At 41.3% G+C, this 12,670-nt stretch overlaps 1 protein-coding gene across 1 annotated transcript in view; it reads left to right on the plus strand.

The window, feature by feature from the left end:
* TTN (titin) overlaps positions 1-12,670 on the plus strand; it is a 317,246-nt gene that overhangs the window by 26,547 nt on the left and 278,029 nt on the right. The window contains exons 15-23 of the mRNA XM_089523020.1: positions 199-483; positions 798-863; positions 4,326-4,584; positions 5,649-5,709; positions 5,796-6,008; positions 8,114-8,256; positions 9,679-9,884; positions 10,036-10,266; positions 11,826-12,070. Of these exons, the coding sequence (XP_089379146.1) occupies positions 199-483; positions 798-863; positions 4,326-4,584; positions 5,649-5,709; positions 5,796-6,008; positions 8,114-8,256; positions 9,679-9,884; positions 10,036-10,266; positions 11,826-12,070 (1,709 nt within the window). The remainder of the gene's footprint in view (positions 1-198; positions 484-797; positions 864-4,325; positions 4,585-5,648; positions 5,710-5,795; positions 6,009-8,113; positions 8,257-9,678; positions 9,885-10,035; positions 10,267-11,825; positions 12,071-12,670) is intronic.

The raw sequence follows: 12,670 nt of genomic DNA on the forward strand, positions 1-12,670 counted from the left end.
GTCTTAACAATCTATCCTTTAAAAAGAGAATAAGACGGAATAGGTGTTGATCTTTCATAAACTAACAACTGTAATAAAGATATAGTACAGTATTGCTTTCTAGCATTTTATTTGTATTTGCTTGGCTAATGTGTCATTCACCTTTAAAAGAAAAAAAGCACAGCAAAGTGGTAACTCTTTTTCTCTTGGGTTGGTTAGGTTTCAATAGCAGGATCTGCTATAGCTACTCTGCAAAAGGAGTTGTCAGCAACTTCTGTTCCAAAGATCACCAAGCCTGTGAGGCCTCCTCTTGCAAAGTCACCAGAGCCCAGAGTGATGCCAGAGAAAGTAGTCTCCCCACAGTTTCCTTTCGTAGAGACAGCTGCCGACACCTATCAGAGGCGTTACGATACTGAAATCAAAAGAGAAATAGGTGTGAGCATGGCAGGTGGTCTGGTGCGGGAGCAAGAACACATTGAATTAATGCAAGAAGGTGAACCAGAGGTTGGTCATTAAGCACATTCCAATCATCCCGACTTGCATCCAGAGTAACTCAGTGTGTTTCTACCTTTCCTTCATTACCAACCTTTTCTCCTCACTTTAAAATATCCCTCTCTCCCCTACTGACCTTTGTGTACCATCTGTTGTGACCTTTGCCATTCCCATGCACTTCTAAGAGCCTAACATCATTTTGTCATAGCAAGCGACAGAGAAGAACAGCACCGAACCATTGCCTTACTCCCATTCTTATGCATGCTGGCGTTTCCCTTCTTGACATTGTTTGACACCTTCTAACTCTATTTTTTAAACATCCCTAGGTGATTGAAGCTGCTAGAGTTCCTGAACCAACAGAAGTTCCTGCCACACCCCCATCCATAGTAAAAGTAAGTATAGTCTCCCCTCTGTTTTCATGGACTTTGAATCTGTGTCCCTCGTCCGTTTGCGGGTGGCAAACAGAGGGTGACAAAACGGGGCATATGCCACCATTCAAACCAATGGGGCTTGAATACTGGTGATTTTGTTTTTGTAGGGGGTCTGGAACAGATCCCCTGTGAAAATGGAGGAGCTACTGTAATTACAGTGGGCCCTCCACATTTGCTGGGGTTAGGGATGCATGAATTCCTGCAAAAGTGGAAAAACTGCAAATAAAAAAACGCTATTTGTTTACTTGAGAGAATACCTTTCGAGGAATCTCTAGGTTCTCCAGCACAACTCTATGGTCCACATCCATCAGACATTGAATACAGTATTGTGTTGGAGGACCTACAAATATCTAGAGAAGTGTTCTCTCTAGGAATATCTAGGTCCTCCAGTGCAACTTCGGACAAAAATTGGCCATAGATGACCTAGAGATTCCTAGAGAGAACATGTGAATCAAATCCGTGAATAATCAGACCCGCAAAATGTGAAGGGCTGACTGTAGGTGTGCAAAATCCACAAATCTGGAGAGTGGACCTTAGCTCTTTTGCTAATTTGGGAATTACCTTTTCCATGCTGTAATCTGCTTTCTTCCTTCTCCTCCACCTTCCTTGTCTCTAATAATAAAAATATGATGCAGCTCTGGTGCCATCTAGTGTATGCAGTAAGAAAATGACCAAATGCAGTCCTAGATATTTTCAGCCACACTGAATACCAATATTCTCAGGGGTCAAAGCCAGAATAGGGATAGGATGTGAATTTATCAATTTCCTGAATGAAGTTGAAAATGGAGTTCTCAGCCAGGAGGATAAAAATCGCCACAATGTTCCTGCAGCTTTCACAGCATTTTTGCTCCCTTCCCAGCCCAAAGTTGACAACTTTTATAAGTGCCCAGCTTTTCCTGCTGACATGTACTGGGTACTGGTTTGTTTGTTTTTTGCAACTTACCCCCTTTCTCCCCCAGCCCCAAAGTTGTGCTGAAATAATCAGCTGTGAAAAATGTTACAGCTCTCAAACCAGCTGTGGGGCTGGTGGGGAGGGAAACTACTGGAAGGTTGGCAGCTCTCATTTGAGAGCCGCAGCCTCTAGCCAGGATTACTATGAAAGACTGGGAGAGGGGAGTTGCAGAGGGAAGTTGCAAAGGGGGGAAAGCTGTTTATATATGAAAGCTGTGTATATATGCAGATGTTTGGCAGTTGATGATCTAGCTGAAATGTCTTTTCACAGTCTCTTGTCAGTATTGGGGATGGTGGAGGAATTGCAGGAAAAAGAGAAACCTGGGCGGGATACAGACGGGCAGGGGAAGACGTCTTGGAGGTGTATTCTGCTGAATACGGAGCCTCCAGACCGCCCGCCCCGGGGGCATGGCTCAGGTGATGGGGCTTCCACATGGGGGGTAGTGAAGACGCCTCACCTGGGGCCGTTTCTGACCCGTAGTTTCCAAACCGCCACCTCGGAGGACGGTGCAAAGAGAGAGACAGCTTCTGCACGGGCGGCCAAAAACGGGGCTTTTTTTTTCTTTTGCCGGCTGGCGGATGTGCAGCTGCGCAGCTGCGGCGCTCAGCAGTGGCGGCAGAAAGCTTATGTGCACATTTAAAGCGCCCAAGCCCCTTTAAAACTTTTTCCCCCGCCCTGCCCAAGAACAATAGTGGTCTCCTGCCAGCTGGTGATCAGCTGGTGTTGGCATCCTTGTCCGTTTGCACGTTGGTAGTGTCACCAGCATCATGGATGCCTCCTCTCCTTTGGTCCCCACGCTCTTGCTGAATCTGCAATGCACAGCCACAGCTGTCGCCGCTGCCACCGCTGTCCCCCTGCCATCCCCCATTACCTCCCTTGTACATATGTAAATATTAAAAGTTTTAGGGGTTTTTTATTGTTAGGTGAAAATGGCACAGGAATGTGTGTAGGGGTTCACTTTAAATTCCAAACTTTCCCCAATTCTAGCAGCGCATGCGTACATGTTGCTCTAGGGTTAGGGTTAGGGTTAGGGTTAGGGTTACGAGCATTAAAATAGAGTGCAGCTGTGCTGCAGCTTCCACATCTGCATGGCATCTGACGCTCTAATTAGAGCCTCGGTGCAAACTGTGCATGTTCCAGGACCCCGACTCATTATGCGACGCAGCTGACTCGGAGCTTTTAAATGGGCAACTTAAATTAGCAGCGTAGCAATTCTGGCGTACCGGTGCAGCAGCTTACAGACGGAGCTGCGCAGCTGCACAGCATACAGAAAAGAAGCGGGGAAAAGCAGCACCTTTTTAATGCCGCTTCTTCCCGCTTGGGGCGTGCGGGCAGGCGGCGTGTTCATGGCGGCATTCAGGTAAGGGCCGTCTGAAGGCTCTACCTTCATGATGTCATGAACACAGCCCTTTTTGCCCATCTGTATCCCGCCTTAGATTGCCAGCTGTCAGACATCAGTAACTTCACCCTTCCTGATCTTTCATAAAAATCCTGATTAGAGGCTCTGAAAAGATGTTTCAGTTTCTTCCCCAGCTCCCCACCTCTGCTGGTTTGACAGCTGAAATATGTTTTGAAAAGCTCTAGTCAGGATTTCTATGAAAGATTGGGGAGGGAGAGAAGTTGTAGATGTCTGACAACTGGTGATCTACAGTGTGCCCGCAACATATGCGGGTGCACTATACACGGCTTCAAACTTACTCTGAAGCCATGCGACAAGTAAACAAATGACATGCATGCCCGTGTTTACAATGAGATGTGAGCATACACGGAATTCCCCTTATGCAGGGAGATCTGGAATGGATCTCCTGCATATAGGAAGGGCCCACTGTATTTTTGTTGTTGTTTTTTCCTGCAACTTCTCTCCCTTCAGGCCTCAGTCTTTCACAGAAATCCTGACTATACGCTGTGAAAAGACATTTCATTTTCTTCCCCAAGTTAGTGTGACATCTGAAACGTCTTTTCAGGTTTCTTGTTAGGATTAGGGCTAATCAGCTGCCAAACATTTACAAGTTTCCTGTCTCTGCAAATTCCCTTTGCATTTCCCTCCCCCTCAGTCTTCCACAGAAATCCTGGCTAGAGGTTGAAGCTCTCAACAAAACCTGTCAACTTTCTAGGAACTTTCCTCCTCCCCCTCAGTCCCCAGCTGGATTGAGAGCTGTAATGACTTTTCACAGCTGACGTTTTCTATACAACTTTGGGGAGAAGAGAGGGAAAGTTGCAGAAAAACAGTACCCAGTACATATCAACTGGAAAACCTGTGCATTTTCCAGAAAAACCTGTGCAGCTTCCTGTCATCTTGGGGAGGGGACAAACTCCCAACAGCTTCTTCCAACAAGAAGGAAAATAGATAGATTTTTCTCAAGATCCTTTGGTGAACACTGAGAATTGCCATCCCTAAACCAGATACATGCAGATTATATGAAGTCATTGTAAGAATACTCTAAATGTGTGTCTGTTTGTGTTTTGTCTAGGTCCTGAAAGATGTGACTGTGATGGAGGGGGAGAGTGTCACACTGGAATGTCGCATCTCAGCCTATCCATCCCCAACAGTGTCTTGGTACAGGGAGGAATACCGCATTGAAAGTTCCATAGATTTCCAGATCACCTTTGAATCAGGAGTCGCTCGCCTTGTGATTCGAGAAGCCTTTGCAGAGGACAGTGGAAAATTTACTTGCACTGCTACCAATGAGGCAGGAAGTGTCAGCACTTCATGCCACCTCACTGTACAAGGCAAGTAGAAAATATCCCAATAACTCATGTTTCCTCAGACATCTAAGATACCTTGCGATAATATGCTCATTAAGTGTGAGGCCCACCTCACAGATATTTGTATTAAGTCTCAGCATCATTATTTTTCCCATGGACTTATTGAAGATACTGTCAACAAGATCCTAAACTTGGGAAGCTCAGGTCAAAATGGTCTATATTGTCTCTGCAGCACCCATAGCAACTATTGTGGTATCTTATTCCCAAATCATTTGTAGTAGCAACTAGCTAGAAGGACTCATGATTCAGATCTTATTCATTGTCCACGGCTAGCAGGAGACCAGTAATATGAAACACCCACCTTGTCACCATTGGTTTAAGTTTATGGAAGTTGTAGTCTGATATAATCTAGAAGAATGCATGTTCCCCTGACCTGGGTCAACAGACAGAAGTCTTTCACCCTAAAAATCACTTATCTCAATGATGATACTGTGACTTAGTTAAAAAAAATAATAACAAAAATGTTTGTTTTATTATTGCAGTCATGGTTATATATTTAAATACCCTGGAATCCAACACTTGCCATTTGGTAGCCTAGTAATTCCTTTGGTTCACAAAAATAATAGGAAAAGGTTAAATAGTTATGCCCAGATCATCATTAGTACTCACAACCTGATCCTTAATCAATAAGAAATCAATAAGATAATGTGCCAAAGTCAAAGTTGTCCAAACATGTTCAATCTGTTGGAACCATCACATCAGACAGAAAGTGCAGTTGCATGTTCTAAAAGCTGGTTTAAAAATAAGAACAACTGTAATGGGTTGGGTTTTACCAGTGATCTTGTAGTGATCTAATTCCATTTCAATTCAGCCTCACCCCAGTTCAGGCTAAACTGTACATTAAAGACATAGCTACTAGTGTTTTTATACACATAATCAGATTTGATACACCTAGTTTTACTAGTATGAAGGCTTTAACCCCTTTGCCCATTACTAATATGTACAGGAAGATAGGTATACCAAATATCTCAGCCTGTAATATGATTTTGCTCTTACTGTGGTTCTTTTTTTGTTTGTTTGTTTAATAGTTTCAGAAGAGTTTGAAAGTAAAGAGGCTGTTTCTGCAAAAATGATCACAGAAGAAAAACGGTAATTTTTATTGCTGGAATTATATTTCCTGTTTCCATGATTTTTTGCCCAATGGAGTACTACATTTCTTGTAATTACTTTTCTAGCTATGTGGAATCCAAAGATGTTGTGATGGCTGAGCTCGCAGCAGCTGCAGAAGATGTATCTGCAGAGCCAGCGGCACCATTCTTCATAAGAAAACCTAGCATACAGAAGTTAATTGAAGGCGGAAGTGTCATTTTTGAATGCCAAGTTGGGGGCAACCCAAAGCCACATATTTACTGGAAGAAAGCTGGGCTTCCTCTTACCACAGGCTATAGGTACAATATTTTCTTTTTTTAAAGTAGTTGTAGCATCTAAATGCCTAAATACCCGAAAAGCACCAGATCCCATCTGATCATGGAAGCTAAGCAAGATCAGCCCTGGTTAGTACTTGAATAGGAGACTGCCAATGACTACCAGATGCTGTAGGCTATATTTCAGAGGAAAGAACTGACAAAATTACTTCTGAGGCTATCTTGCCTAAGAAAACCCTAAGAAATCCATAAGGTCACCATAAGTCAACAGGCGACTTGAAGGCATGCACACACAAATATGTAATGTCTGAGTGACATGAGAATTTCACATGTGAAATATTTCATTTGCTATGCATTACAGCTCAAGTGGTGCAAGATATAAAAGATCATACATGAAAGTGGAGAATGAAATTAGTTCACAAGTAGTATAACAATGGCCTGTTACAGACAGCCAAAATAAAGCTGCTTCAAGTGACAGTGGAGGTATGGTGTTTCAATGATGCATTCGTCCTAAGAGTCCAGAAGTCACACCAAAGCCACGCTCCAGCCCTAAGGACTGGAGCGTGGCTTTGGTGTGGCTTCTGGACTCTTAGGACACATGCATCATTGAAACACCATACCTCCACTGTGACTCGAGGCAGTTTTATTTTGGCTGTCTGTAACAGGCCAATGTAAGCTCATTGACCCAGACCTGTTCATATGTTCAGCAAAAAAGTATGTGCTTTGGTCATTTCAGAATGCAGAGTGAGGGATCATATATTTAAATCCTCCCACATGTTGAAAACATCATTATCAACATTATTATCTTTATGTGTATCTTGTCTTTTCCCTAATATTAGATTCAAGGAGACTTAGGCGGGATACATACCGCCATATAGTACGTCTTGTATACGTACTAGGGTTAGGAAGGGGCGGTGCTTCCGCACCCCCCTAACCCTAGTACGTATACAATACGTACAAGATGGCAGCGCCCCTTCCACATGGGCGCCGCCATCTTTACGTACTGGACGCATAGCGTCCAGACGTGTTGCGGCGCCTATGACGTCGCGAGTCCGTGCCAGGCGCCTCGCGACATCATAGAGGCGCCGCAAGAAGAAGCTCCGAAATGGAGCTTCTTTTTTGCTCCGCGCGGGAGCCGCGCGGTTTGACTGCTGCAGCTCCCGCGCGGAGCAAACGGCGGCGGCGGGGAAGCGCCGCAAAGCGGCGGTTTGTATCCCGCCTTACAATTTAAAAAGATCTCAATTAAAAACATACAAAAAGTCAGCATTAAAACCAAATTAAATTATTTACCACTTTAAACTCAAGCCTTTTCAAAAGTTTTTTGTCCAAATTGTTAAACAGTATATTTTAAAACAATACAGCTCTTACAGCCCTTTTCTCTCAAATTTTAACTGTTTGAATTTTTAAAAAAAGTCTTCCCCTTTTGACAGAAAAACAATAAGGGAGCTATTCTAGCCTCCTACACATGGAAAGGCATGCTTCATATGAACAGGTATAGGTTCAGGTTGAAGTTGAGGATGGAACCTTCTTCTTAATGTGGTTAGACTTTCACATGAATGAACTCTGATATGCATTATGGAGGGCTATAGTAGTGGGAACACTGTCAGTACCAACTTCAATCACATTGCAGTCCAAAGTGGAGCACCCAATAGCACCTCTTCCTTTCCACACCATAACAAGCCAAGTCTAGCTGCAGCTTTCTGGTATCCATTTCTGCCCATGTGCCCCCTGAAATTCATCCTCTTGAAGCAACTAGGTATCCTTTCCTACTTGGAAGTTCTATTGTGGAGCACCACATGCTTTTCCTGAACAGTTGAATATTTCCAGCAGTAGCCATGTTGACCATGTAGCAAAGTACAATAACATCAAAAATCCACAAAACAAAGATACCTTTATTGGGCCATCCAAATGCACAAAATACATGTTGCAAGCTTTCAAGGCGCCACTGGCTTCTTCATCAGGCAAAGATGTTAACAAATTTTAAAATCTTTGTTAACATTGCTAGATTTTTAACATCTTTACCTAAATTGAATGTTGTTGTTTGAAAGACATGTCTTTGTAATCTATTCAGTCACTTGTGCCCTTCTGATTCTTCACTCTTACAAGATTTTTTTAAAATTTTCTTATAGGTACAAAATACTTCATAAAAAAGAAACTGGGGAATGCAGACTTGAAATTTCAATGACCTTTGCTGATGATGCCGGAGAGTACACTATTGTTGCACGTAACAAACATGGGGAAGTTTCTGCATCAGCTTCCTTACTAGAAGAAGGTATGTGTGCAAGTGTCAAAGGATTTTTTAAAGCAAAGGAAGGCTAGTAGACACTCTTCTTTTTAAGAGTTGACAAAATCGTTAAAGTACAGTTTTACTGTCTAGATTAATATGGAAAGGAAAGAGAAACATCTTACAAAAGAAAAAAAACAGTAGGCTTTATAAGCTATAGATGAATATGATTACGCTAGTTGACACAGATTTAAAAATGAACCTGTCCCCTGAATGGAGTACCTTTTAAGTAAGTGGCTGAGCCCCCATTTTCATATGGGAAAAATGGACCACCAAGACTTCTATGTAATTGAGTCTCCCCAAGTATCGTCAATCAAAAATTACTAAATTATTAGAAGTGTACTAAAATAGATTGAGACTGCAATTGAAGTTGAACCTGTACTAATAAATCTGTAATAAAAAAGGTTGCCTGCAATCTATTGTATAAACTTGAACATAGAGAGGGCAGGTTTACATAGATATTGTTCTTGTAAGAGTCTTCATATTTAAGAATGTTTCAATGATAATAGATGGGAGAAGAAATTTGCCTTCCTCTTGCAAGTACTTGCAAGTAGCAAAATGAATAACAACCTACTACCAATGTTAATATCCCCATTTTATAAGTATTCCTGGGGTCTCTGACAATAAAGAAGATAGTATTGATTAATCCTAGCTGTACTCAATCTCTCCCTTTCCCTCCCTCAGTCTCAAATCTCTCCTTTAATAACACCATTAGAAATGCGATCTCAAGCTTAGTTACTGTGTAGCTGATCCCCTATTGTTTTCAACACCAGATTCCAGTCTAGGCTCATCATAATTCATGCCCAAATCCCAAAAATTGTTTGGGAATGGCTGTTTTACATATCATATCCATAAATATTTCCCTACCCAAATCAGAATAATCTTAATTAAAGACTCTCTCTCTCTTTCTTTAATTTGTATCCATATTTTCTCTCAAGAGCATCCTATTCTTTAGGTTAAAAGAAAATAGTTAAAACAGTCTGTAGTATACAAATTGTTGTATGCCATCAAGTAATTTCTGAGTTATGGCCACCTTAAGGAGAATCTATCATGGGGCTTTCTTTGCAAGATTTGTTCATAGAGTGTTTGCCTTTGCCTTCCTCTGAGGCTGAGAGAGTGTGACAAGCCCAAGGTCTCCCAGTGGGTTCTCATGACAGAACAGGGCTTTGAACTCTGGCCTCCAGAGTCATAGCCCAACACTCAAACCACTACACCATGCTGACTCTTGGTGCAAATATTATTAAAAGCATTAAACAGCAATCCCACTAAAACATTAATTTAGAAACCATTACAAACACATTGAAACATTTTACTGATTAAAGCTGCACCTGTAGGGCAGTTTGCAAGAAGTTATGTATGTATGTATGTATGTGTTTATTTATTTATTTATTTGCATATTTACTTCTGTAGCTGATTATGAGGTCTACCTAAAATCCCAACAAGAAACAATATATCAAACTCAAGTGACTGCATACGTACAAGAACCTAAAGTGGCTGTGGTAGCCCCACCGACATTGTATGCTGACTATGAAAAAGAATATGAAAGAGAACAAGCATTAATTAGGAAGAAAATGGCAAAGGATACTGTGCTGGTCAGGACTTTTGCCGAAGAACAGGTACGTGTTAAAAGTAATGGGTTTTAAATTTTAAACAAGACACTTTGCTGTCATTTTTATCACTTTCCTTCTTTTTACTGGTTGTTCTGGCAAAGGAATATAATCCAATCTTTTAAAAATATTTTTTTTAAACTCTACTTTTTTAAAATAGGAATTCCACATTTCTTCCTTTGAAGAAAGGCTTATCAAAGAAATAGAATACAGAATTATTAAGATATCCCTCGAGGAACTGCTTGAAGAAGATGGAGAAGAGATGGTGGTTGATGTATCTGAATCTGAAACAGTTGAAGCAGGATTTGAACTGAGATTAAAGAATTACAGAATCCTTGAGGGAAGTGGTGTGACTTTCCACTGCAAGATGACTGGCTACCCATTGCCTAAGGTAAGTAGATGTATAAACTTTACAGTTGCATGAACAGCATTCTATTTGTATCCTGACTGGCTTATGTAGTGGGGAAAAGGTAGGATAAATGAAATAATAATAATAATAATAATAATAATAATAATACATTTTACCTTTATTGTGTTATAAATTATATTCACTATATATTTTATTGTGTTTTAAATATTTTATATATTTTAAAATTAGATTTAAAATTATATTTATATCACTTATGCTGCATCTGCACTGCAGAAATAATCCATTTTGACACAACTTTAACTGATATGGCTCAGTGCTATGGAATTCTGGGAATTGTAGTTTTGTGAGATATTTAACATTCTCTGTCAGAGAGTCCTGGTGCCACAATAAACCACAATTCCTAGGATTCCTTAGCACTGAGCCAGGGCAGTTAAAGTTATGTCAAAAGTCCAAAACATACTGCAGAAACAATCCAGTTTGAGACCGCTTTAACTGCTCTGGCGCAATGCTAGGGAATTCTGGGAACTGTGGTTTTGTCAGTATCTAGCCGCCTCTGTCAGAAAGCTCTGGTGCCACAACACCGCAGTTTGTTGTGCCACAAGTGCTCTCTGACAGAGAAGGCTAAATGTTTCATAAAACTACAGTTCCCAGAATTCCCTAGCACAGCCAGGGGAGTTAAAGCGGTCTCAAACTGGATTATTTCTGCAGTATGTTTTGGACCAAACTGGATTATTTTTTCAGTACAGATACAGCTGAAATTCATCTTCCTAGTCAATAGTAATTTGAAAAACCTGTTTTCAGAACACAGCTGAACTTTGCCTTCATTCCACACCATGGACAGATAAAAAATGACTGTAATACTGAGTTCATGAATTACATTTGTGGTGTTTTTGAGTGCAGTATTTTGTATTTTTTAAAAAATGTATTGTAAATAAAGTAGAAAAAAATAAATAACAAATTCACAAACTAAGGTTTGTGAATTTAAATACCCTCTTTTTCTCAGATGATTTTTCAGAACTAAAATTTCTGCATTTAAAGGTATTTAAAATGAGACTCACCATAGCAATTGATGGTTTTAAATAGTCTGTTGATACAGTGGCATTCCCACCCCTGGTGTCACTGTGGGGGGGGGGGGCTGCCAGTGGGTTGGGGAGGCCAAAGGGATTCTCGCCTGCATCACCACAGCAAAGCTGGAAGAGGCACTTTTGACCCTCTTCTTTGCCATGGCAGTGGAGGTCTCCTCATGGGGAGGCCTCCACCACTGCAGCAAAGCTGGCAGGGGCGCAGCAGAAGAAAAAGCTGGCCAGGTGTCACCCTTCTTCTGGGGTGTCACCTGGTGCAGTCCACATCCTCAGCACCCCCCTAATGGCACCATATGTCAGTAAATGTGTCTGCTTTTTGGTTTTTCAAAATATGGAAACCCTATCATACACATTTTCATGTTGACAAAGCAGCTAAATGAATGTGAGCAACACCAGCAAAATATGGAGCAGGAATTAGTCATGTGACAATTTAGAACTTGCTCAGTCTCACCATTCACATTGTTTTGCCTTTCTTTCTTTTTAAACAAATTATTGCAGATTGCATGGTACAAAGATGGCAAGCGTATCAGACAAGGAGACCACTACCATATGGAGGTTCTAGAAGATGGCAGAGCCAGTCTTCGTTTACCTGTGGTCTTCCCTGAAGATGAAGGCATTTATACTGTCTTTGCCAGCAATGTAAAAGGGAACGCCATATGCTCTGCAAAATTATATGTTGAGCCTGTTGGACCAACTGGGTCTCCAGGTTATATCCCATCACCAGAAATGATTAGACGATATCGGTAAGAACAAAGCACAGCTGATATTTTCTTGATACTTTCAACATAGCTCTTTGATTACAATTGTCTATGGATTGTGGCCTGGACTATAGTCACATGAGTGTATAATCTGGAGTATTGTCACATGAAAGCAGCATTTTCTAAATGAAGGGTACATATATCCCCTTTGGATAGTTGTAAGAGAAATATCACATTGCAGAAATTTCTCAGAGTTGGAACTGCTCTGTTCTTGATAAAATAGAACCCTTGGCACAATAGCTCTCTTCTAGAACCTGCAACAGTTTAAACACAGGCAGTTGGATGCATCTGGCCAAGCTTCTGGTTTGCATCTCATGGTCTTACTTAAAAGATGTTTCAGTTTTGGGTGTGTATGTCAAGGTGCGTTGCCACTGTAGTGAGGCCTGGCATCCACACATCCCTCTGCTGAGAAAGGTAGATGAGGAATTAAAGAAGGTGTCAAGCAACTGATCGTCTTGTTAAGCCAAATGTGTGAAGCTGCTGGAGTCTTATTCCCTGGCCATCTCCTGTAAAATGTACAAGGTAGTATTGTGTGGTGCTGATGAGCCTATAGTCAAAAGACATGTTAAGATCTTCCCACTTCCT

The sequence above is a fragment of the Sceloporus occidentalis genome, unplaced genomic scaffold, assembly GCF_023333645.1.
Source record: "Sceloporus occidentalis isolate IW3139 unplaced genomic scaffold, rSceOcc1.0.p SCAF_4, whole genome shotgun sequence".
Classification (NCBI taxonomy): domain Eukaryota; kingdom Metazoa; phylum Chordata; class Lepidosauria; order Squamata; family Phrynosomatidae; genus Sceloporus; species Sceloporus occidentalis.